The sequence below is a fragment of the Aegilops tauschii genome, chromosome 4 (assembly GCF_002575655.3).
Source record: "Aegilops tauschii subsp. strangulata cultivar AL8/78 chromosome 4, Aet v6.0, whole genome shotgun sequence".
Classification (NCBI taxonomy): Eukaryota; Viridiplantae; Streptophyta; class Magnoliopsida; order Poales; family Poaceae; genus Aegilops; species Aegilops tauschii.
In genome coordinates this window covers 408,195,546-408,219,915 of record NC_053038.3, presented here as the reverse complement: position 1 = coordinate 408,219,915, position 24,370 = coordinate 408,195,546, and the positions used below count along the sequence as shown (strand labels likewise).

The following is a 24,370-nucleotide window of genomic DNA, read 5'->3' as shown; positions in this document are numbered from 1 at the left end:
GCGATCACCATGTCTCAGCCGTGGTCACCGCCACCGCCGGTGGTGCCCATTGGTGGATTACTGGCGTTTATGGCCCCCAAGGGGACGATGCAAAGCTGGCATTCCTTTCTGAGCTCCAACAGCTCCGATCTACCATGGTCGGGCCCTGGCTCCTGGGCGGTGATTTTAACATGATAGCCTCGGCTAGTGATAAAAACAATGACCGAATCAATAGGCGCACGATGAACAGATTCCAACGCTTTATCTCGGATCATGGTCTCCACGACATCTACCTCCATGGGCGGCGATACACTTGGTCCAATGAGCAGGACAACCCGACCCTGGTTCGTAATGACCGTGTGTTGTGTACCCCGTCATGGGAGCTCGACCACGCCCACTGCCTCTTGTGTTGTCTTGCGTCTTCGGTATCGGATCACTCACCTCTCTTCCTGGACTGTGCCACATGGGCGTCCAGCTGCAGGCGCTTTCACTTCCAGCAGTACTGGCCCGGCCTCGATGGCTTTCAGCAAACCGTCCAGTCGGCTTGGCACTCCACGACCCCGGAGCATGACCCGTTCAGGCGCATTTTTGATAAGCTCAGGGCCACCGCGCGCAGCCTCCAAAGATGGAGCTCTCGCTTCGCCTCCAACCTTACCGCTCAACTTGGGGTTGCCCGCGAGCTCATTGCCAGGCTAGACGAGGCTCAAGACACTCGCCGCCTATCCCCTCCCGAGACCTGGCTCCGTCGGCAGCTCAAGCGCAAATACCTCGGGTTGGCTTCCCTTGAGCGGTCGATCGCCCGCCAGCGCGCTCGCTTGCGTTGGCTTCGGGCTGGCGAAGCTGCAGCCGCTATCTCCAAGATCCGGGCGTCTCACGGCAGCAACAAGAGCCGCATCCTTAGCCTTCTCGTGGATGGGGTGCACGTGTCGGGTGAGGCTGACCTAGCCCAGGCCGCCTTCACGCACTTCTCCTCCGTCCTCGGTGCCCCAGCAGAGCGCGGGTTCACCCTTGACCTAGCTGCCATTGGCCAGCACTCCTTCGACCTCTCTGCTCTGGATAGCCCATTCTCGTCGGCGGAAATCTCGGAGGCTATCAAGCGACTTCCTTCTGGAAAATCCCCCGGTCCCGACGGATTCACTGCTGAGTTTCTGCGTTCATGTTGGCTCATCATCAAGGACGATCTTTGCGACGTCTTTGACAAGCTCTACGCGCTAAATGGTCAAGCCTTTCAGCGGCTTAACGAGGCATACATCACTCTACTGACCAAGCGGCCCGACGCCGCCTCCCTCTTTGATTACCGGCCAATCAGCCTCATCCACCTGATCGCGAAGCTATTTGCTAAGGTTCTTTTGCTTCGGTTGGCGCCGCGTCTTGGCGAACTCATCTCCCCCAACCAAAGTGCTTTCATCTCTGGAAGGAGCGTTCACGATAACTTCCTCCTCGTCCAGCAGACCGCGCAGCAACTGCACCAACTGAAGCAACCCCGTGTGCTTCTCAAGCTGGATATCGCGCGAGCGTTCGACTCTATTTCTTGGTCGTTCCTGCTTCAGGTGCTCCAACATATGGGTTTTGGCCTGAGGTGGCGTGAGTGGATTTCCATTCTGATCTCGACGGCCTCGGCACGCGTCCTGATCAACGGCACGCCGGGCCCCCCGATTCCGCACGGTCAGGGCCTTCGCCAAGGCGATCCGGTCTCCCCGATGTTGTTTGTGCTGGTCATTGATACGCTCAACACGCTGCTCCAGTTCGCCGTCCAGTCCGGTATCCTCAAGCGGCTGACGCGCAGGCATGCCCCGTCAAGCGTCTCCCTCTTCGCTGACGATGTGATCATCTTCTGCCACCCCGACAGATCTGAGCTCTCTGCTATCAACTCTCTGCTAGAGCGTTTTGGCGCTGCCTCGGGCTTGCGCACAAACTTCGCGAAGTGCCTTGCCGCTCCCATCCAGTGCCCCGACGACTCTGCGAGCAACGTCACCGCCGCCCTCGCCTGCCCGGTGGTGCCCTTCCCCATCCACTACCTGGGCCTCCCCCTCTCGCTCAGGAAAGTGCCTACCGCCCACCTGCTTCCTCTGATTGAGAAGCTTGGTCGTAAGCTTGCTACATGGAAGGCTGCCTTGCTCAACCGCGTCAAGCGGCTCAATCTGGTTCGGCAAGTCCTGAGCGCCATGCCTGTCCACATGCTCCTCGCCATGGCTCTCTCCCCCGCCATCCTGAAGCAGGCCAATCGTATTCTCTCTGATTTCCTCTGGCACGGGCGGAAGGACGCGCGCGCCGGCTCCTGCCTAGTTAGCTGGGCACGGGTATGCCGCCCGATCGAGCTGGGGGGTCTTGGCATCCGCGACTTTCACCGTACTGGCATCTCGCTTCGGACGCGCTGGCTTTGGCTCCAGGCTACTGATCCCTCTCGGCCGTGGACACACCTCCAGCTCCCGCGCGACCCCGAGGTGACTCAGTTCTTCCGGGCATCCACGTCGTGGATCCTCGGTGATGGTAATACCTGCCGCTTCTGGATGGACCCATGGCTGGACGGTCTTCCCCCCTCGACAGCACCCCTTCCCTGGTGGCGTTGGTTCCTCGTCGTGTCCGGCGATCGTGCACGGTGGCCCAGGCTCTTTCTGATCGCTGCTGGATATCAGACATCCGGGGGCCCCTCGGTCCCGCGGCTGCGGTTGAGTATGTGGGGCTCTGGCGCCGCCTCTAGCTCGTCGAGCTCGCCCCGCGTCCAGACCTGCTTCGCTGGCGATGGACCGCCAATGGCGTCTACTCTGCTTCCTCCTGCTACAGCGCCCTATTCCATGGCTCCACGGACTCCGAGTTTTGGCGCCTCACCTGGGAAACTAGTGCCCCCACCTCGGTCAAATTTTTCATCTGGCTCGCATCCCTTAACAGGTGCTGGTCTGCTGACCGCCTGGCCCGGCGAGGCCTGCCACACGAACCCGTGTGTGTCTTCTACTGTCAGGAACCCGAAACACTCCATCATATCTTGGTGGGGTGCGTGTTCGCGCGCATCACATGGCACGAGATCCTCTCGTGGTGTTCCCCAACGACGGCTGCGCCGGATGGCACCACCGGCTACTTTGCCTGGCTCTCCGCAGCCATCCTTCTCCTCCCGGCTGCGCGTAGGCGTGGCCTGGCCACTATCGCCTCCCTCATTGCTTGGTCCCTTTGGCGACACCGGAACGCGATCATCTTCGATAAGATTACCCCTTCCTCCTCTTCCCTGATCGCCGCAATCAAAGACGAAGCTCGCTCCTGGGCTGCCGCTGGAGCTCGAGGGCTCGCCTCGAACCGTTTTGTAACCTGACCTTGTAAGTGTTGGGGCTGAGCAACCCCTGCCTTCTGCTCCCCTGGGTTCATAGGCTCGCTATCCGTGCGCACGAGACTATGACTCCCATCCCTATATTTTTTTCTCTCCGTCTATCAATACAATGATACGCTACCTTAGCGTATTCGAGATTAAGAGGGGTTGCTGGGATTAGCGAATCGGGGAACTCATTTCATTTCCGCATACATTGCCTTCCAAAGCTCAGGGAGGAGTCATGCAAAGAGGCACCCCCGCTACTTGATTTTTCTCCGTGAACCCGAACCCGACCGATCATGTTGTACATCTCCGTGCGAGCCGCGAGCGCGTATCGACGAATGACATCGCAAATTCGCAACAGATATACACGTCGACACTCATGCGGTCCTTGTGCCTTGGCCGTATGCCCCGTATCCACCCTTCTCCCTGTACATCCAACACGATCACGCCCAGAAGATGACTGCAGATCTGAATCTCCCGCTGCATCTCTTGGACTCTTGCACGGAGCAAGCTGCCAAGCACCACGCCATGCCATCACCATCATCACCATCATGGCTCATGGGATCGTGCAACCGAAGGCGTCACCGCCTGTTGCACGCCGGCGGGGGACCCCACCGGCACCAGCTCCCGCGCCAGCGCGTACCTGAAGGTCATGTTGTGGGGCCTCCACTCCACGCCGCCGCCGCCGCCGCGCGGCCTCCCCTGCTGCCGCACCGCCGCCCGGAGGCCCTCCGGGAGGCACGGCTCCACCACGCGCAGCAGCTCCTGCGCGGCCAGCCCGGCGTCCCTCGCGTACGACTCCAGCACCTTGGGTAGGATCACCCTGCTCCTGCCGCGCCCCGACCCGCGCACGCCCACGTTGCCCCGGATGAACTCCTCCTTGGCCGCCTCCAGCTGCTGGAACAGCCGCTTCGGGCTGTACAGCCGCACCTGACGAGTGACGGAGGGCACAGATCAAGACGAGACGATCCGTCAGTCAGTTCCATGCGCTATTGCAGAACATAAATTATTGGAGCTACAGGTGTCGGATTGCGTCGGTGATCCGCGCGTACGTACCACTGGATCCGAGTGGCTTCCGGAGGAGAGCGCGAAGTGCACCAGAGGCTCGGGCCGGTCGACGGCGAACCCCTGCAGCTCATCCTTGTCTCTGGGCTTCCATCTCGGGTACAGGAGCAGCCTGAACCACTGCAGAATTTGAAAAGGGAAGCAGAGCAAATCAGAACCATTATTTGCAATGCCAACTAGCAAAAGAAAATGGAGTTCAGAAATTGAGAAGAGGGGGTCGAATTCTGGACCTGTCCAGAAGAGTGCACCCGGCAGCACAAGATCTGGTACTCTATCAACTCCGCGTTCACTCTCTGCCCACTGATGATGTAGGATACCTGTGGTGCAAAAATGTTTGCCAGGTTAAAATTTTGAGAGGGGATGAGTAGGTGCTGTTGTATATAAACAGGTTCCGGTTCGATGTGGGCTACGACCTTAGTAAGCAGCATTCTCTTGCTGTTACTCTGCGGGATCCTGTATTCAATATGGGCCTGAAAAAATAACAATGTTAGGATTGAAGTCCATCATTCCATCAATTTGGAAAATATGGTCAGATATACAAGTACAGGCTAAGAAACTAGTTGCATTACATGCATCATCATGGCATTGTGCACATTGATCCAGAAAGCGAGTTTTTCTAAGTTCTTCATTCCACCGAGATCGACCGTTTCTAGCAGCTGAACAAGTGATCTGCAGAGTGACAACATGACAATCTGTCAAACACAAATAGCTATGTGGATCATTTGCTCAACGTATGGACTGAAACACATCGATATGGCATGAAAAAAACACTCACTTGTATTTACACAACATGTCTTTCACATCAGCAGACCTCTGAGCCCCCTTGCACAGAGCAGACACCTCAATTACAGAATCACATTGCTGGCCCAAATCACCTGAACTGAATGAACTGTCCTGCCATGCCTCGATGAAGCTCTCTTTCCTGCATCTGGGGCTCCATATGTCCCCAGTAAATTTGGAAGATATCCCACTCGCCGATGAAAAGGACGAGCATGGTGAGGGGAAGAAGGCGCGTTGCACGGCACTGACATCTCTGATCCTGATGTATATGCCGGCAATGCATTTGATCATGTCCTCGGATATCTTGTTAGGTGTTTGAGGAACATGATCTGCAATCCTGGTACCCAGGATATCTGCTAAGCTTACAATACTGGAATCCATGCACTTGCCCTCCTGCTTATGAAAGCGACGTTAGTACCAACATTGCAACAGGCCTACAGCAACCAGGATCACTGGTAAACAGGTTACAAATGAATATTCAGGCATCGTTGTGTACCTCAACGAATGTTAGAGGCGAGGTATGACATGGTTTAAGAGCTCTAGCAAGATTGTTCGCTGAAGGAGATACTCTAGCCGAGCAGATGGAACGCGGCAGGAGCGAGGAATGACTGCGCCCGATAACGGTCTTGCTATCATTGTGCCGTGAAATGCCGGGCTCACTATTAAGCGCTGCCGTTGTCGATCTGCGTGCCTGAACGATGCGGCTGGACTGCACCAATTGGTGCTTCTTTGGGGTTGAGAAATCGTGCGCCGAAGTTTCAGAGAGTGTGCCTGAAAACGACCTTGCTGATTGCCTGCTTCTCCCCTCCAAGTCACAAGCAGAAACCGTGCTGCACAATTGTTGGTCAAACGCCTGACGGTAGAGTGTCAGGAGATGCTGCTCCAAGCATATGACTTCTAGCTCCAGTACCGCAATCTCCTTTATGAGCTTCTCAGTAGGCTGACATGACATGAAACATACATAGTTGCTTTGAATCAGGAATTCAAACATGCAGCCCTCCAAAAAAGATGTGCATAGCATACAACATTCCTGAAGATGATGTGTTTTAAATCTGAATTTTCTGATTCTTCCGGCATCGCTACATCAGGAAAAAGAATTACCTTTGGAAGGTAGCAGTCTCTCGATAAATTGATGGCACAGGGCTTGTGACCTAATGCTTTCTCTAGAGCACGCCGCATGGCAAACTGATCATTTAGTCGCTTCTCGAGGTGTTGGACCTGCAGAAGCAACATCATCATGAGTATCAGAACCGAATTGAAGTACCACCATATGTCAACAAACATACAGTCCGACTGATTCTCTGGTCCTATACCGTACTGGGATAACGATATTGTTGCGGGCAACAATGCCTACCCTACCCCTTAAATTTCTCAAATTTGGAATTCATTTTTTTGTTTTTTACACAGGGCAACTGAGTAGCTTTTTCATGTAATATTGTACCAACGATGGACAAGTGATGAACATGAACTGAATCTCAAAATTCAGATAATTGGCATTTTCCTGCAGAAATTCGTATAATTGGCCAAATTAGTCCATGGATATGGCATTTAAGAGAAGAGGGACAAGTCAGAATCACGAGCAACTAAGAAACAATCAAGTAAGTTGAAAGCAATTAATAAGAGAGGTCTGACATGGGCCATATGCCATTGAAATATGGTAGTGAGCCAAAATGGGATTTTTGTTGATTTCAATCATTTACCTCTTGTACCAAAGAGCATGGAATCTCAGTGCTGTGCGGCTGCCTTTTACTGGTGCTGTTATAATCCTTCGGTCCGCCGGCATTCTTGCAAAAGAGAAAGAAAAAAAAACACAGAAAATATGAGATATTTGCAGTAAAAACACATACACCCCAAGGCATTTATCAAATACAGTAACCAAGACGGTTTTGATCCTTGACAAAACAAACTGGTTCAGAGATGGGGATTTTCTACAGGATGGAAAAATGATAAGAGAAAAATATCCCTGGATTATCTGCTGCGACAATCAATCTAACAGCAAAACTGACTCTGCTTATATGCATATTAAGAGAAAAAACAATGGCGCCATTTTATCTCTGCAACTGCCAATTTACCTGTTGATGCTGAGCATGGCACCTCGGGGACGGCGAATCCACGCTCTCCATTCCGAGCATTATTTCTCCTACTAGAACAAAACCACCGCCGATTTGAGTTCGCCGACAAGTGCTTCTTCTACCTAAGAAATGCAGAACCATATCATGAGACCAGTCCAGAATCCAAACAGCATGCTGTAAAAGAAACCGCAAGCATGGTGCGAACCTCTTGGAGCAGCTGCGATTCATTGCTGAGCCAGTCCACTGCAGCAGCTGAGCTCAAGAATGGCTCCTCTCCTCCGGCCTGATCCCACAGGTGAACCCAGCCAAGCTAAAACCTGAAATCTGCAGCCAGTGTATCACACACAGGCCAGAAACCCACAGGAAAGAGAGGCGGGTAATGAGAGACGCTCTCCTATAATGGAGAGGGAGAGGAATCTCACCTTACACAAAAATCGTGCACAAGGGGCGGGATTTATCGGAGTTGTTGCCGAGGAGTCGATCACCTAACCAACGAAACCACTGGGCTGGGCTGCCTTCTGAATGTCTCCCTTCCCTTGTCCCGGAGCTGCTTCCTCTTCTCTCGGTGGCCGTGTGCGTGGAGCATGAGGGCGACGGATGAACTTGAGGGAGGTGCGGGTAAGTGCTAGAGAGGGTACCTCCACTGCTCCTATGAGAATCGTACGCCTATTCCGATCGGTCCTCTGCTCTGTCAGGCTGTTCCGATGCTTTGTTTATGGTGTTGATGTATATTTATGCCTGACCAAAAACTTACCAACTTCACTCCTTTTCTATGCAAAGTTTTTATTATTATTATTACTGGACTAGAGGTGAGGTGAGGTGAGGCCTCCGGGCGGGCGACTCTCTTCTATCCAGATCTGGAAACCCTTTCTTTACTTATCCCCACATGCTATGTTGCTCCGTGCAAGGCTGCTCGCCCTTTTACTCTCTTGTTACGTCAGATGTTCAGATCACATGCTGATGGGTTAATTTAACTGAATCCTTCCTATTACCTTAATCATGCGCCACTTAGCTTGGGTTATCTAATAGCTCAAGACTTTTGCTTGCTCTCGGTGAAAAGGATGGTATCGGTTGCATTTTCATACGCATTATGCAGGTTTTGCCTGAAGCCCTGGACGGTAATGATGAGCTGATATGGCAGGGGAGGTAAAAAAACAGCGCAGCAAGTCAGCATGCAGGCAGGCACAGTAACATGCATGGCTCCGTTCTTTGACCTGCCTGTGAATGTGAAGACTCTGCTACGCTACGCTACGCTGCTCACTGCCGAGGCAATTGATGGAAGTCGTCCTATGTGTCTACGCACCAGACACGAGCGAGCAGAGAGCGTGGACGGTGGAGATCGCAGAGAGAGGGAGGGAGGGAGCAAGAGCCCACGAGTCCAAAACCCCGGAGAAAGCGGCCAAGGAAATGGGCAGGCACAGGCACACGTCCACTGTTGACTGCGGTGAATCTGTCCTCTTTTCACCTCGAAACAGGCGCTCCTTTTGCCCTGATGCGCTGCCTCTGCTGCGGTTGCTGCTGCTTGACCTCCGTGAGAAACAACTTTGGCAGGTCATGTGACACGCTCACCACATGTATGTATAGTACTGTCTAGTAGTAAACTGAGCCCTTGTCAGTCTCACAAGATATCCACAGCGACCGGGACCATGTCCTGCTAGCTAGACCAATCTCTTTTTTTTAAACGGAGCAAAAAGTTTCGCCTCATCAATTAATTAAGCAGAAGAGAGTTGCTCGGTTAATTAGGAAAAACCGAGCGAAAACCAGATTGCCCAGTTAATCATGGAGAACCGGGCTAAAACCCTCACAACCGCTGAGCGGCACACATAGAAAGCCCCACGCACACCACTCCAAAGAGGGCCTCGACGAGACCGCACGCAGGCGTCATCGTCATCATTCCTCCCCTAAAGGCGTCATCGCCATCCCTACACTCTGAGCAAACGACTCCCACTTCGCCGCAGGCGATCGTTGACTCAACCCACACTGTAGCGGACGCGTGAAGCTGCATGAAGATCTATGCCAAAACCTCAGCCTCCTGCGGCCAAACAGCGCAACTCCAACTCTGACGGAGAACTCAGTAGGACAAAACCAGGCACGGCTGGCGCCACGAGAGATCGCCGAATGGGCAACCTGCAGCCAGTCATCGTATACCACAGGGCCTCGCCGCCGTAGCTTCGACTCCATAGCAACAAGCAAACCGAGGCAATACCGTGGACACGCCGAAGAAGAGCCGACTACCGCAACCATTGCCGCGTCACCGACATCGCTCCCACCATCATCGTTGCCACAGAAGCCTGAACTCAGTAGCTAGACCAATCTTACGTACACACATACAAATAGTTGGTTGTATTCGAAAAATAAAAGGAAAAAAAGTTGGTTTCAACTCAAGTGTATTTTTTACTCCCTCCGTCCGGAAATACTTGTCAGCGAAATGGATGTATCTAGACGTATTTTAGTTCTAGATACATCCATTTTTATCCATTTATGCGACAAGTATTTCCGGACGGAGGGAGTAAAACACAATACAGACACAGACACTCATATAACCACACATACACTAAACTCTGTGAGACGAAGTCACTACAGGACCAGTACCACCGTAAGAAACCTAACCAACTGAGTTACCCCTGGTTAGCGGAATGTAGTTTTTACCAGCTATTACCAACTCCACCGCACGACCCCATCCCGTCAGGCCCCGTCCATTTGGGGTAAAAGGGACAAACCAGACGGCCCAGCGCGACGGCCTGAACCCATCTGGTCCGTTTTGTGTCCGGGCCGATCCATTTCGAGCGCAAACTTGCGCCGGGTTTGGGTCGCGACGGACAGCAAACGGACGCATCGCTCGTCCGCTTCGGGGCCGCGTGGCACGCGGCCACCTACCTCCCACCAGCCGACATTAATGCGCACGCGCGGTCGGCCCCACCTGTCATCCGCCCAGGCGAACGGTCGCCGTCCTTCTTAAATGGGGAAGCCGTGGACCAGTCGTCGTCCACACTCCCCACTCCAGCCCGTGCTGCCTCCTCGAAACCCGACACGCCTCAAACCCTAGCTTATCCTCTCCCCGTCCTCGATCTCGCCGGCCGGCCGCCTCGCAGCCATCGGGTTCTGGAACCACGGCCGCAAGGGGAAGCACGACCGCGAGGCTGGCTCGTCCTCGGGCCGCCGCCGCGGCTCCATGAAAGAGGAGCCCGCATCACCACCACCACCGCGTGGCCCCCCACGCCTGCCCCATTCACCATCGGCCATACGGCCGGCGGCGAGCGCGACCGGCAGTACATCAGAGCGGATGTATGCCGGCGTTATTGGGAGACGAGGACGCCGCTCCCGTGGAGCGACGTCCACCTTGAAGGAAATATGCCCTAGAGGCAATAATAAAGTTATTATTTATTTCCTTATTTCATGATAAATGTTTATTATTCATGCTAGAATTGTATTAACCGGAAACTTGGTACATGTGTGAATACATAGACAAAACATAAGTGTCCCTAGTATGCCTCTACTTGACTAGCTCCTTTATCAAATATGGTTATGTTTCCTAACCATATACATGTGTTGACATTTGATGAACGGGATCACATCAATAGGAGAATGATGTGATGGACAAGACCCATTCGTTAGCTTAGCATTATGATCGTTACAGTTTCATTGCTACTGCTTTCTCTCATGACTTATACATGTTCCTCAGACTATGAGATTATGCAACTCCCGAATACCGGAGGAACACTTTGTGTGCTATCAAACGTCACAACGTAAACGGGTGATTATAAAGATGCTCTACAGGTGTCTCCGAAGGTATTTGTTGGGTTGGCATAGATCGAGATTAGGATTTCTCACTCCGTGTTTCGGAGAGGTATCTCTGGGCCCTCTCGGTAATGCTCAGCACTATAAGCCTTGCAAGCAATGTGACTAATGAGTTAGTTGCGGGGTGAAGTATTACGGAACGAGTAAAGGGACTTGCCGGTAACGAGATTGAACTAGGTATGATGATACCGACGATCGAATCTTGGGCAAGTAACATACCGATGACAAAGGGAACAACGTATGTTGTTATGCGGTTTGACCAATAAAGATCTTCGTAGAATATGTAGGAGCCAATATGAGCATCTAGGTTCCACTATTGGTTATTGATCGGAGATGTGTCTCGGTCATGTCTACATAGTTCTCGAACCCGTAGGGTCCGCACGCTTAACGTTCGATGACGATTTATATTATGAGTTATGTGATTTGATGAACCGAAGTTTGTTCGGAGTCCCGTATGAGATCACGGACATGACGAGGAGTCTCGAAATGCTCGAGACATAAAGATTGATATATTGGATGGCTATATTCGGACATCGGAATGGTTCCGGAGAAGTTCGGGTATTTTTCGGAGTACCGGGAGGTTACAGGAACCCCCCGGGAGAAGTTATGGGCCTTATGGGCCATAAGAGTGAAGCACACCAGCCCACAAGGGGCTAGTGCCCCCCCCTTGGGCAGGAGGCCGATTAGGACTAGGAGAAGGGGTCCCCCCCTTTCCTTCACTTTCTCCCTTCCCCTTTCCTACTCCGTGTGGGAGGTGGAATCCTACTAGGACTAGGGAGTCCTAGTAGGACTCCACACCTTGGCGCGCCCCCCTAGGGCCGGCTGCCTCTCCCTCTCCCTCCTTTATATACGGGGGCAGGGGCATGCTACCTCTTGAGCACTACGTTGGTTTTCCCTTGAAGAGGAAAGGGTGACGCAGTAAAGTAGCGTAAGTATTTCCCTCAGTTTTGAGAGCCAAGGTATCAATCCAGTAGGAGGCCACCCTCAAGTCCCTCGCACCTACACAAACAAATAAAAACCTCGCAACCAACGCAATAAAGGGGTTGTCAATCCCTTCACGGTCACTTACGAAAATGAGATCTGAAAGATATGATAAGATAATATTTTTGGTATTTTTATAATAAAGATGCAAAGTAAAATAAAAGGCAATAAAAATAGCTAAGTGTTGGAAGATTAATATGATGGAAAATAGACCCGGGGGCCATAGGTTTCACTAGTGGCTTCTCTCAAGAGCATAAGTATTACGGTGGGTGAATAAATTACTGTTGAGCAATTGATAGAATTGAGCATAGTTATGAGAATATCTAGGTATGATCATGTATATAGGCATCACATCCGTGACAAGTAGACCGACTCCTGCCTGCATCTACTACTATTACTCCACACATCGGCCGCTATCCAGCATGCATCTAGAGTATTAAGTTCAAATGAACAGAGTAACGCTTTAAGTAAGATGACATGATGTAGAGGGATAAACTCATGCAATATGATATAAACCCCATCTTGTTATCCTCGATGGCAACAATACAATACGTGCCTTGCTGCCCCTGCTGTCACTGGGAAAGGACACCGCAAGATTGAACCCAAAGCTAAGCACTTCTCCCATTGCAAGAAAGATCAATCTAGTAGGCCAAACCAAACTGATAATTCGAAGAGACTTGCAAAGATAACATATCATACATAAAAGAATTCAGAGAAGATTCAAATATTGTTCATAGATAAACTTGATCATAAACCCACAATTCATCGGTCTCAACAAACACACCGCAAAAGAAGATTACATCGAATAGATCTCCACGAGAATCGTGGAGAACTTTGTATTGAGATCCAAAGAGAGAGAAGAAGCCATCTGGCTAATAACTATGGACCCGAAGGTCTGAGGTAAACTACTCACACATCATCGGAGAGGCTATGGTGTTGATGTAGAAGCCCTCCGTGATCAATGCCCCCTCCGGCAGGACGCCGGAAAAGGCCCCAAGATGGGATCTCACGGGTACAGAAGGTTGCGGCGGTGGAATTAGGTTTTCGTGGATGCTTCTGTTGGTTTGGGGGTACGTAGGTATATATAGGAGGAAGAAGTACGTCGGTGGAGCAATGTGGGCCCCACGAGAGTGGAGGGCGCGCCCCCTGCCTTGTGCTCTCCTGGTTGCTTTCTTGACGTAGGGTCCAAGTCCTCTGGATCCCATTCGCTCCGAAAATCACGTTCCTGAAGGTTTCATTCCGTTTGATATTCTTTTTCTGCGAAACTCTGAAATAGGCAAAAAACAGCAATTTGGGCTGGGCCTCTGGTTAATAGGTTAGTCCCAAAAATAATATAAAAGTGTATAATAAAGCCCGTTAAACATCCAAAACAGAATATAATATAGCATGAAGCAATCAAAAATTATAGATACGTTGGGGACGTATCAGGGCACCCTAGAACACACAAGTTGATCTTTTAGCCGTGTGCGGTGCCCCCCTCCACAGTTACACACCTCGGTCATATCGTCGTAGTGCTTAGGCGAAGCCTTGCGCCGGTAACTTCATCATCACCGTCACCACGGCGTTGTGCTGACGGAACTCTCCCTCAGCCTCAACTGGATCAAGAGTTCGAGGGACGTCACCGAGCTGAATGTGTGCTGATCGCGGAGGTGCCATGCGTTCGGTACTTGGATCAGTTGGATCGCGAAGACGTTCGACTACATCGACCGCGTTACTAAATGATTCCGCTTTCGGTCTACGAGAGTACATGGACACACTCTCCCCGCTCGTTGCTATGCTTCTCCTAGATAGATCTTGCGTGATCGTAGGTAATTTTTTTTAAATACTACGTTCCCCAATAGTGGCATCCAAGCCAGGTCTATGCGTAGATGTTACATGCACGAGTAGAACACAAAGAGTTGTGGGCGATAATAGTCATATTGCTTACCAGCAACGTCTTACTTTGATTCGGCGGTATTGTTGGATGAAGCGGCCCGGACCGACATTGCAGTACCGCGTTCATGAGACTGGTTCTACCGACGTGCTTCGCACACAGGTGGCTAGCGGGTGTCTGTTTCTCCAACTTTAGTTGAATCGAGTTTGACTATGCCCGGTCCTTGTTGAAGGTTAAAATAGCACACTTGACGAAAAATCGTTGTGGTTTTGATGCGTAGGTAAGAACGGTTCTTGCTAGAAGCCCGTAGCAGCCACGTAAAACTTGCAACAACAAAGTAGAGGACGTCTAACTTGTTTTTGCAGGGCTTGCTGTGATGTGATATGGTCAAGACATGATGTGATACAAATTGTTGTATGAGATGATCATGTTTTGTAACAGAGTTATCGGCAACTGGCAGGAGCCATATGGTTGTCGCTTTATTGTATGCAATACAATCGCCATGTAATTGTTTTACTTTGTCACTAAGCGGTAGCGATAGTCATAGAAGCAATAGTTGGCGAGACGACAACGATGCTACGATGGAGATCAAGGTGTCGCGTCGGTGACGATGGAGATCATGACAATGCTTCGGTGATGGAGATCATGAGCATAAGATGATGATGGCCATATCATGTCACATATTTTGATTGCATGTGATGTTTATCTTTTGTGCATCTTATTTTGCTTAGTACGGCGGCAGCATTATAAGATGATCCCTTACTAAATTTCAAGGTATAAGTGTTCTCCCTGAGTATGCACCGTTGCTACAGTTCGTCATGCCGAGACACCACGTGATGATCGGGCGTGATAAGCTCTACGTTCACATACAACGGGAGCAAGCCAGTTTTGCACACGCAGAATACTCGGGTTAAACTTGACGAGCCTAGCATATGCAGATATGGCCTCGGAACACTGAGATCGAAAGATCGAACGTGAATCATATAGTAGATATGATCAACATAGTGATGTTCACCATTGAAAACTACTCCATCTCACGTGATGATCGGACATGGTTTAGTTGATATGGATCACGTGATCATTTAGATGACTAGAGGGATGTCTATCTAAGTGGGAGTTCTTAAGTAATATGATTAATTGAACTTTAATTTATCATGAACTTAGTCCTGATTGTATTTGCATATCTATGTTGTAGATCAATAGCTCGCGTATAGCTCCCCTGTTTTATTTTTTGATATGTTCCTAGAGAAAACTAAGTTGAAAGATGATAGTAGCAATGATGCGGACTAGGTCCATGATCTGAGGATTATCCTCATTGCTGCACAGAAGAATTATGTCCTTGATGCACCGCTAGGTGACATAACTATTGCAGGAGCAGATACACGCGTTATGACGTTTGACAAGCTCGGTATGATGACTACTTGATAGTTTAGTGCACCATGCTTTACGGCTTATAAACGGGACTTCAAAAATGTTTTGAAATGTCACGGAGCATATGAGATGTTCTAAGAGATGAAATTGGTATTTCAGACTCATGCCCGAGTCGAGAGGTATGAGACCTCTGACAAAGTACTTTGCCTACAAGATGGAGGAGAATAGCTCAACCAGTGAGCATGTGCTCAGAATGTCTGAGTACTACAATCGCTTGAATCAAGTGAGAGTTAATCTTACAGATAAGATAATGATTGACAGAGTTCTCTAGTCACTATCACCAAGTTACTGGAACTTCTTGATGAACTATAATATGCAAGGGATGACGAAAACGATTCCCCGAGCTCTTCGCGATGCTGAAATCGGCGAAGGTAGAAATCAAGAAAAGCATCAAGTGTTGATGGTTGAAAAGACCACTAGTTTCAAGTAAAAGGGCAAGGGGGAGAAAGGGAACTTCAAGAAGAATGGCAAGCAAGTTGCCACTCCCATGAAGAAGTCCAAAGCTAGACCCAAGCCTGAAACTGAGTGCTTCTACTGCAAAGGAAATGGTCACTGGAAGCGGAACTGCCCCAAATACTTGGCGGATAAGAAGGATGGCAAAGTGAACAAAAGTATATATGATATACATGTTATTGATGTGTACTTTACTAGTGTTCATAGTAGCCCCTGGGTATTTGATACTCGTTCAGTTGCTATGATTAGTAACTTGAAACAGGAGTTACAAAATGAACACAGACTAGTTGAGGATGAGGTGACGATGTGTGTTGGAAATGATTCCAAAGGTTGATAAGATCACCATCGCACACTCCCTTTACCTTCGGGATTAGTGTTGAACCTCAAATAAATGTTATTTGGTGTTTGCGTTGAGCATAATATGATTGGATCATGTTTATTGTGATACGGTTATTCATTTAAATCAAAGAATAATTGTTATTCTGTTTACATGAATAAAACCTTCTGTGGTCATACACCCAAGGTGAATGGTTTATTGAATCTCGATCGTAGTGATACACATATTCATAATATTGATGCCAAAATATGCAAAGTTGGTAATGATAGTGCAACATATTTGTGGCACTACCGTTTAGGTCATATTGGTGTAAAGCGCATGAAGAAACTCCATGCTGATGGGCTTTTGGAATCACTTGATTATGAACCAGTTGATGCTTGCGAACCATGCCTCATGGGAAAGATGACTAAGACTCCGTTCTCCGGAACAATGGAGCGAGCCACTGACTTATTGGAAATAATACATACCGATGTATGCGGTCCAATGAGTGTTGAGGCTCGCGGCGGGTATCATTATTTTTTGACCTTCACAGATGATTTGAGAAGATATGGGTATATCTACTTAATGAAACATAAGTCTGAAACATTTGAAAAGTTCAAAGAATTTCAGAGTGAAGTAGAAAATCATCGTAACAAGAAGATAAAGTTTCTACTATCTGATCGCGGAGGCGAATATTTGAGTTACAAGTTTGATCTTTATTTGAAACAATGTGGAATCGTTTCGCAACTCACGCCACCTGGAACACCACAGCATAATGGTGTGTCCGAACGTCGTAACCGCACTTTATTAGATATGGTGCGATCTATGATGTCTCTTACCGATTTACCACTATCGTTTTGGGGTTATGCATTACAGACACCTGCATTCACGTTAAATAGGGCACCATCTAAATCCGTTGAGATGACACCATATGAACTGTCGTTTAGCAAGAAACCAAAGTTGTCGTTTCTTAAAGTTTGGGGCTGCGATGCTTATGTGAAAAAGCTTCAACCTGATAAGCTCGAACCCAAATCGGAGAAGTGCGTCTTCATAGGATACCCAAAGGAAACTGTTGGGTACACCTTCTATCACAGTTCTGAAGCCAAGACATTTGTTGCTAAGAATGGATCCTTTCTAGAGAAGGAGTTTCTCTCGAAAGAAGTGAGTGGGAGGAAAGTAGAACTTGATGAGGTAGTTGTACCTTCTCTCGAATTGGAAAATGGTTCATCACAGAAATCAGTTCCAGTGATGCCTACACCAATTAGTGAGGAAGTTAATGATGATGATCATGAAACTTCAGATCAAGTTACTACCGAACCTCGTAGGTCAACCAGAGTAAAATCCGCACCAGAGTGGTACGGTAATCCTGTTCTGTAGGTCATGTTACTTGACCATGACGAACCTACGAACTATGAGCAAGCGATGATGAGCCCAGATTCTGCGAAATGGCTTGAGGCCATGAAGCTGAGATGGGATCCATGTATGAGAACAAAGTGTGGACTTTGGTTGACTTGCCCGATGATCGGCAAGAAATAGAAAATAAATGGATCTTCGAGAGGAACATGGACGCTGATAGTAGTGTTACTATCTACAAAGCTAGACTTGTCGAAAAAGGATTTTGACAAGTTCAAGGTGTTGACTACGATGAGATTTTCTCACTCGTAGCGATGCTTAAGTCTGTCCGAATCATGTTAGCAATTGCCACATTTTATGAAATCTGGCAAATGGATGTCAAAACTACATTCCTTAATGTATTTCTAAAAGAAGAGTTGTATATGATGCAACCAGAAGGTTTTGTCAATCCTAAAGGTGCTAACAAAATGTGCAAGCTCCAGCGATCCATCTATGGACTGGTGCAAGCATCTCGGAGTTGGAATATACGCTTTGATAAGTTGATCAAAGCATATAGTTTTATACAAACTTGCGGAGAAGCCTGTATTTACAAGAAAGTGAGTGGGAGCACTATAGACTTTCTGATAAGTATAGGTGAATGACATATTGTTGATCAGAAATGATGTAGAATTTTCTGGAAAGCATAAAGGAGTGTTTGAAAGGATTTTTTCAAACAAAGACCTCGGTGAAGCTGCTTACATATTGGGCATCAAGATCTATAGAGATAGATCAAGACGCTTGATAAGGTTTTTCAATGAGTACATACCTTGACAGGACTTTTGAAGTAGTTCAAAATGGAACAGTCAAAGAAGGAGTTCTTGCCTGTATTGCAAGGTGTAAAGTTGAGTAAGACTCAAAACACGACCACGACAGAAAATAGAAAGAGAATGAAAGTCATTCCCTATGCCTCAGCCATAGGTTCTATAAAGTATGCTATGTTGTGTACCAAAACCTATTGTGTACCTTGCCATGAGTTTGACAAGGGGGTACGATATTGATCCAGGAGTGGATCACTTGACAGCGGTCAAAATTATCCTTAGAAGACTAAGGAGATATTTCTCAGCTATGGAGGTCATAAAGAGTTCGTCGTAAAGAGTTATGCCGATGCAAGCTTTTACACCGATCCGGATGACTCTGAGTCTCAATCTGGATACATATTGAAAGTGGGAGCAATTAGCTAGAGTAGCTCCATGCAGAGCATTGTAGACATAGAAAATTTGCAAAATGCATACGACTCTGAATGTGACAGACCCATTGAATAAGCTTCTCTCACAAGCAAAAACATGATCACACCTTAGTACTCTTTGGGTGTTAATCACATAGCGATGTGAACTAGATTATTGACTCTAGTAAAACCCTTTGGGTATTAGTCACATGGCGATGTGAACTATCACATGGTGATGTGAACTCTTGGTGCTAAATCACATGGCGATGTGAACTAGATTATTGACTCTAGTGCAAGTGGGAGACTGAAGGAAATATGCCCTAGAGGCAATAATAAAGTTATTATTTATTTCCTTATTTCATGATAAATGTTTATTATTCATGCTAGAATTGTATTAACAGGAAACTTAGTACATGTGTGAATACATAGACAAAACATAAGTGTCCCTAGCATGCCTCTACTTGACTAGCTCGTTTATCAAAGATGGTTATGTTTCCTAACCATAGACATGTGTTGACATTTGATGAACGGGATCACATCATTAGGAGAATGATGTGATGGACAAGACCCATTCGTTAGCTTAGCATTATGATCATTAAAGTTTCATTGCTACTGCTTTCTTCATGACTTATACATGTTCCTCAGACTATGAGATTATGTAACTCCCGAATACCGGAGGAACACTTTGTGTGCTATCAAACATCACAACGTAAATGGCTGATTATAAAGATGCTCTACAAGTGTCTTCGAAGGTATTTGTTGGGTTGGCATAGATCGAGATTAGTATTTGTCACTCCGTGTTTCGGAGAGGTATCTCTGGGCCCTCTCGGTAATGCTTATCACTATAAGCCTTGCAAGCAATGTGACTAATGAGTTAGTTGTGGGGTGAAGTATTACGGAGTGAGTAAAGAGACTTTCCGGTAACGAGATTGAACTAGGTATGATGATGCCGATGATCGAATCTCGGGCAAGTAACATACCGATGATAAAGGGAACAACTTATGTTGTTATGCGGTTTGACCGATAAAGATCTTCGTAGAATATGTAGGAGCCAATATGAGCATCCAGGTTCCACTATTGGTTATTGACCGGAGATGTTTCTCGGTCATGTCTACATAGTTCTCGAACCCGTAGGGTCTGCACGCCTAACGTTCGATGACGATTGGTATTATGAGTTTATGTGATTTGATGTCCCGAAGGTTGTTCGGAGTCCCGGATATGATCACGGACATGACGAGGAGTCTCGAAATGGTCGAGACATAAAGATTGATATATTGGACCATGTTGTTCAGACACCGGAAGTGTTCCGGAGAGTTTCGGATAAAACTGGAGTGCCGGAGGATTACCGGACCCCCTCCCCCCCCCCCCCGACGAGAAGTTATGGGCCTTAGTGGGCCTTAGGGGAGAGAGAGGGCCGCAGCCAAGAGGTGGCTCGCGCCCCCCCAAGGGGAGTCCGAATAGGACTAGGGGAGGGGGCGCGGCCCCTTTTTCCGTCTCCCTCTCCCTCTCCTTCCTTCTCCTCCTAGTTAGACTAGGAAAGGGGGAAACCTACTCCTACTAGGAGTAGGATTCCTCCCCCCTTGGCGCGCCCCTTGTGGCCGGCCGGCCCCCTCCTCCCCTCCTTTATATATGGGGGAGGGGGCACCCCATAGACACACAAGTTGATCTTTAGCCGTGTGCGGTGCCCCCCTCCACAATTTTCCACCTCGGTCATATCGTCGTAGTGCTTAGGCGAAGCCCTGCGCCGGTAACTTCATCATCACCGTCACCATGCCGTCGTGCTGACGAAACTCTCCCTCGGCCTCAGCTGGATCTAGAGTTCGAGGAACGTCACCAAGCTGAACGTGTGCAGATCACGGAGGTGTCGAGGAACGTAGTAATTTCAATAAAATTCCTACGCACACACAGAATCATGGTGATGCATAGCAACGAGAGGGGAGAGTGTGTCCACGTACCCTCGTAGACCGAAAGCGGAAGCATTAGCACAACGCGGTTGATGTAGTCGTACGTCTTCACGATCCGATCGATCCAAGTACCGAACGCACGGCACCTCCGAGTTCAGCACACGTTCAGCTCGATGACGCCCCGCGAGCTCCGATCCAGCAAAGCTTCACCGGAGAGTTTCGTCAGCACGACGGCATGATGATGGTGATGATGATGCTATCGACGCAGGGCTTCGCCTAAGCACCACTACGATATGATCGAGGTGGATTATGGTGGAGGGGGGCACCGCACACGGCTGGGAGAGATCAACAGATCAACTTGTGTGTCTAGAGGTGCCCCCTGCCCCCATATATAAAGGAGCAAGGGGGGAGGCCGGCCGGCCCCTGTAGGGCGCGCCAGGAGGAGGAGTCCTCCTCCTAGTAGGAGTAGGACTCCCCTCTTTCCTACTCCTACTAGGAGGGGGAAAGGAAGGGGGAGAGGGAGAAGGAAAGGGAGGCGCCGCCCCCCCTCTCCTAGTCCAATTCGAACCAGAGGAGGAGGGGCGAGCGGCCTGCCCTAGGCCAGCCCTCTCTCTCTCCACTAAGGCCCATAAGGCCCACTATTTCTCCCGAGGGGTTCCGGTAACCCTCCGGCACTCTGGTTTTCTCCGAAACCACCCGGAACACTTCCGGTGTCCGAATATAGTCGTCCAATATATTTATCTTTACGTCTTGACCATTTCGAGACTCCTTGTCATGTCCATGATCATATCCGGGACTCCGAACTACCTTCGGTACATCAAAACACAAAAACTCATAATACCGATCGTCACCGAACTTTAAGCGCGTGGACCCTACGGGTTCGAGAACTATGTAGACATGACCGAGACACGTCTCCGGCCAATAACCAATAGCGGAACCTGGATGCTCATATTGGCTCCCACATATGATACGAAGATCTTTATCGGTCAAACCGCATAACAACATACATTGTTCCCTTTGTCATCGGTATGTTACTTGCCCGAGATTCGATCGTCGGTATCTCAATACCTAGCTCAATCTCGTTACCGGCAAGTCTCTTTACTCGTTACGTAATGCATCATCCAGCAACTAACTCATTAGTCACATTGCTTACAAGGCTTATTGTGATGTGCATTACCGAGAGGGCCCGGAGATACCTCTCCGACAATCGGAGTGACAAATCCTAATCTTGATCTATGCCAACTCAACAAGTACCATCGGAGACACCTGTAGAGCACCTTTATAATCACCCAGTTACGTTGTGACGTTTGGTAGCACACAAAGTGTTCCTCCGGTAATCGGGAGTTGCATAACTCATAGTCATAGGAACATGTATAAGTCATGAAGAAAGCAATAGCAGTAACTAAACAATCATGTGCTAAGCTAACAGAATGGGTCAAGTCAATCACATCATTCTCCTAATGATGTGATCCCGTTAATCAAATGACAACTCATGTCTATGGTTTAGGAAACTCAACCATCTTTGATTAACGAGCTAGTCAAGTAGAGGCATACTAGTGACACTATATTTGTCTATGTATTCACACATGTATTATGTTTCCCGGGTAATACAATTCTAGCATGAATAATAAACATTTATCATGATATGAGGAAATAAATAATAACTTTATTATTGCCTCTAGGGCATATTTCCTTCAGGAGGTGCCATGTGTTCGGTACGTGATCGGTTGGATCGCGAAGACGTTCGACTACATCAACCGTGTTACTTAACGCTTCCGCTTTCGGTCTACGAGGGTACGTGGACACACTCTCTCCGCTCGTTGCTATGCTTCTCCTAGATAGATCTTGCATGATCGTAGGAATTTTTTTGAAATACTACGTTCCCCAACAGTGGCATCCGAGCCAGGTCTATGCGTAGATGTTATATGCACGAGTAGAACACAAAGAGTTGTGGGCGATGATAGTCATACTGCTTACCAGCATGTCATACTTTGATTCGGCGGTATTGTTGGATGAAGCGGCCCAGACCGACATTACATGACCGCGTTCATGAGACTGGTTCTACCGCCATGCTTCGCACACAAGTGGCTAGTGGGTGTCTGTTTCTCCAACTTTAGTTGAATCGAGTGTGACTACGCCCGGTCCTTGTTGAAGGTCAAGACAGCACGACAAAAAATCGTTGTGGTTTTGATGCGTAGGTAAGAACGGTTCTTGCTAAGCCCGTAGCAGCCACGTAAAACTTGCAACAACAAAGTAGAGGACGTCTAACTTGTTTTTGCAGGGCTTGATGTGATGTGATATGGTCAAGACGTGATGATATATAATTTGTTGTATGAGATGATCATGTTTTGTAATAGTTATCGGCAACTGGCAGGAGCCATATGGTTGTCGCTTTATTGTATGAAATGCAATCGCCATGTAATTGCTTTACTTTATCACTAAGCGGTAGCGATAGTCGTAGAAGCAATAGTTGGCGAGACGACAACGATGCTACGATGGAGATCAAGGTGTCAAGCCGGTGACGATGGCGATCATGATGGTGCTTTGGAGATGGAGATCAAAGGCACAAGATGATGATGGACATATCATATCACTTATATTGATTGCATGTGATGTTTATCCTTTATGCATCTTATTTTGCTTAGTACGGCGGTAGCATTATAAGATGGTCTCTCACTAAATTTCAAGGTACAAGTGTTCTCCCTGAGTATGCACCGTTGCGACAGTTCGTCGTGCTGAGACACCACGTGATGATCGGGTGTGATAAGCTCTACATTCACATACAACGGGTACAAGCCAGTTTTGCACATGCAGATATGGCCTCGGAACACTGAGACCGAAAGGGCGAGCGTGAATCATATAGTAGATATGATCAACATAGTGATGTTCACCATTGAAAACTACTCCATCTCACGTGATGATCAGACATGGTTTAGTTGATATGGATCACGTGATCACTTAGATGATTAGACGGATGCCTATCTAAGTGGGAGTTCTTAAGTAATATGATTAATTGAACTTTAATTTATCATGAACTTAGTACCTGATAGTATTTTGCATGTCTATGTTGTTGTAGATAAATGGCCCATGCTACTGTTCCGTTGAATTTTAATGCGTTCCTAGAGAAAGCTAAGTTGAAAGATGATGGTAGCAACTACACGGACTGGGTACGTAACTTGAGGATTATCCTCATTGCTGCACAGAAGAATTACGTCCTGGAAGCACTGCTAGGTGCAAGACCCGCTGCAGGAGCAACGCTGGATGTTGTGAACGCCTGGCAGAGCAAAGCTGATGACTACTCGATAGTTCAGTGTGCCATGCTTTAAGGATTAGAACCGGGACTTCAACGACGTTTTGAACGTCATGGAGCATATGAGATGTTCCAGGAGTTGAAGTTAATATTTCAAGCAAATACCCGGATTGAGAGATATGAAGTCTCCAATAAGTTCTACAGCTGCAAAATGAAGGAGAATAGTTCTGTCAGTGAACATATACTCAAAATGTCTGGGTATCATAATCACTTGACTCAACTGGGAGTTAATCTTCCGGTTGATAGTGTCATTGACAGAGTTCTTCAATCACTGCTACCAAGCTACAAAAGCTTCGTGATGAACTATAATATGCAAGGAATGGATAAGATAATTCCCGAGCTCTTCGCAATGCTAAAGGCTGCGGAGGTAGAAATCAAGAAGGAGCATCAAGTGTTCATGGTCAACAAGACCACTAGTTTCAAGAAAAAAGGTAAAGGGAAGAAGGGAAACTTCAAGAAGAATGGCAAGCAAGTTGCTGCTCAAGTGAAGAAACCCAAATCTGGACCTAAGCCTGAGATTGAGTGCTTCTATTGCAAAGGGACTGGTCAC

General features: G+C 48.3%; 1 protein-coding gene across 2 annotated transcripts; it reads right to left on the bottom strand.

Annotated features, from left to right (window-relative positions):
- Window positions 1–3,462: 3,462 nt before the first annotated feature.
- On the bottom strand, window positions 3,463–7,894 carry LOC109733274 (uncharacterized). 2 transcript variants are annotated; one of them, XM_020292466.4, is made up of 12 exons: window positions 7,620–7,894; window positions 7,403–7,521; window positions 7,198–7,319; window positions 6,826–6,909; window positions 6,227–6,343; window positions 5,622–6,065; window positions 5,121–5,518; window positions 4,915–5,014; window positions 4,759–4,815; window positions 4,576–4,662; window positions 4,337–4,465; window positions 3,463–4,210 (listed from the first exon to the last, which is right to left on the bottom strand). In XM_020292466.4, the coding sequence occupies exons 3-12, from the start codon at window positions 7,255–7,257 to the stop codon at window positions 3,830–3,832; spliced, it is 1,857 nt and encodes a 618-aa protein (XP_020148055.1). In that variant the 5' UTR covers window positions 7,258–7,319; window positions 7,403–7,521; window positions 7,620–7,894; the 3' UTR covers window positions 3,463–3,829. The 2 variants fall into 2 exon arrangements, with proteins under 2 accessions (XP_020148055.1, XP_020148056.1); XM_020292467.4 differs by having other exon boundaries at window positions 3,612–4,210; window positions 7,403–7,514.
- Between the last annotated feature and the right edge of the window lie 16,476 nt (window positions 7,895–24,370).

Bases quoted from the DNA above. Each gene is read 5' to 3' on its own strand.
- LOC109733274 (XM_020292466.4), bottom strand. From the start codon at position 7,257: ATGCTCGGAATGGAGAGCGTGGATTCGCCGTCCCCGAGGTGCCATGCT. The intron at 5,519-5,621 runs GTACACAACGAT...TTTCATAAGCAG, and splicing joins CGCCTCTAACATTCGTTGAG to GAGGGCAAGTGCATGGATTC. The intron at 4,663-4,758 runs GTCGTAGCCCAC...TTTGCACCACAG, and splicing joins AGAGAATGCTGCTTACTAAG to GTATCCTACATCATCAGTGG.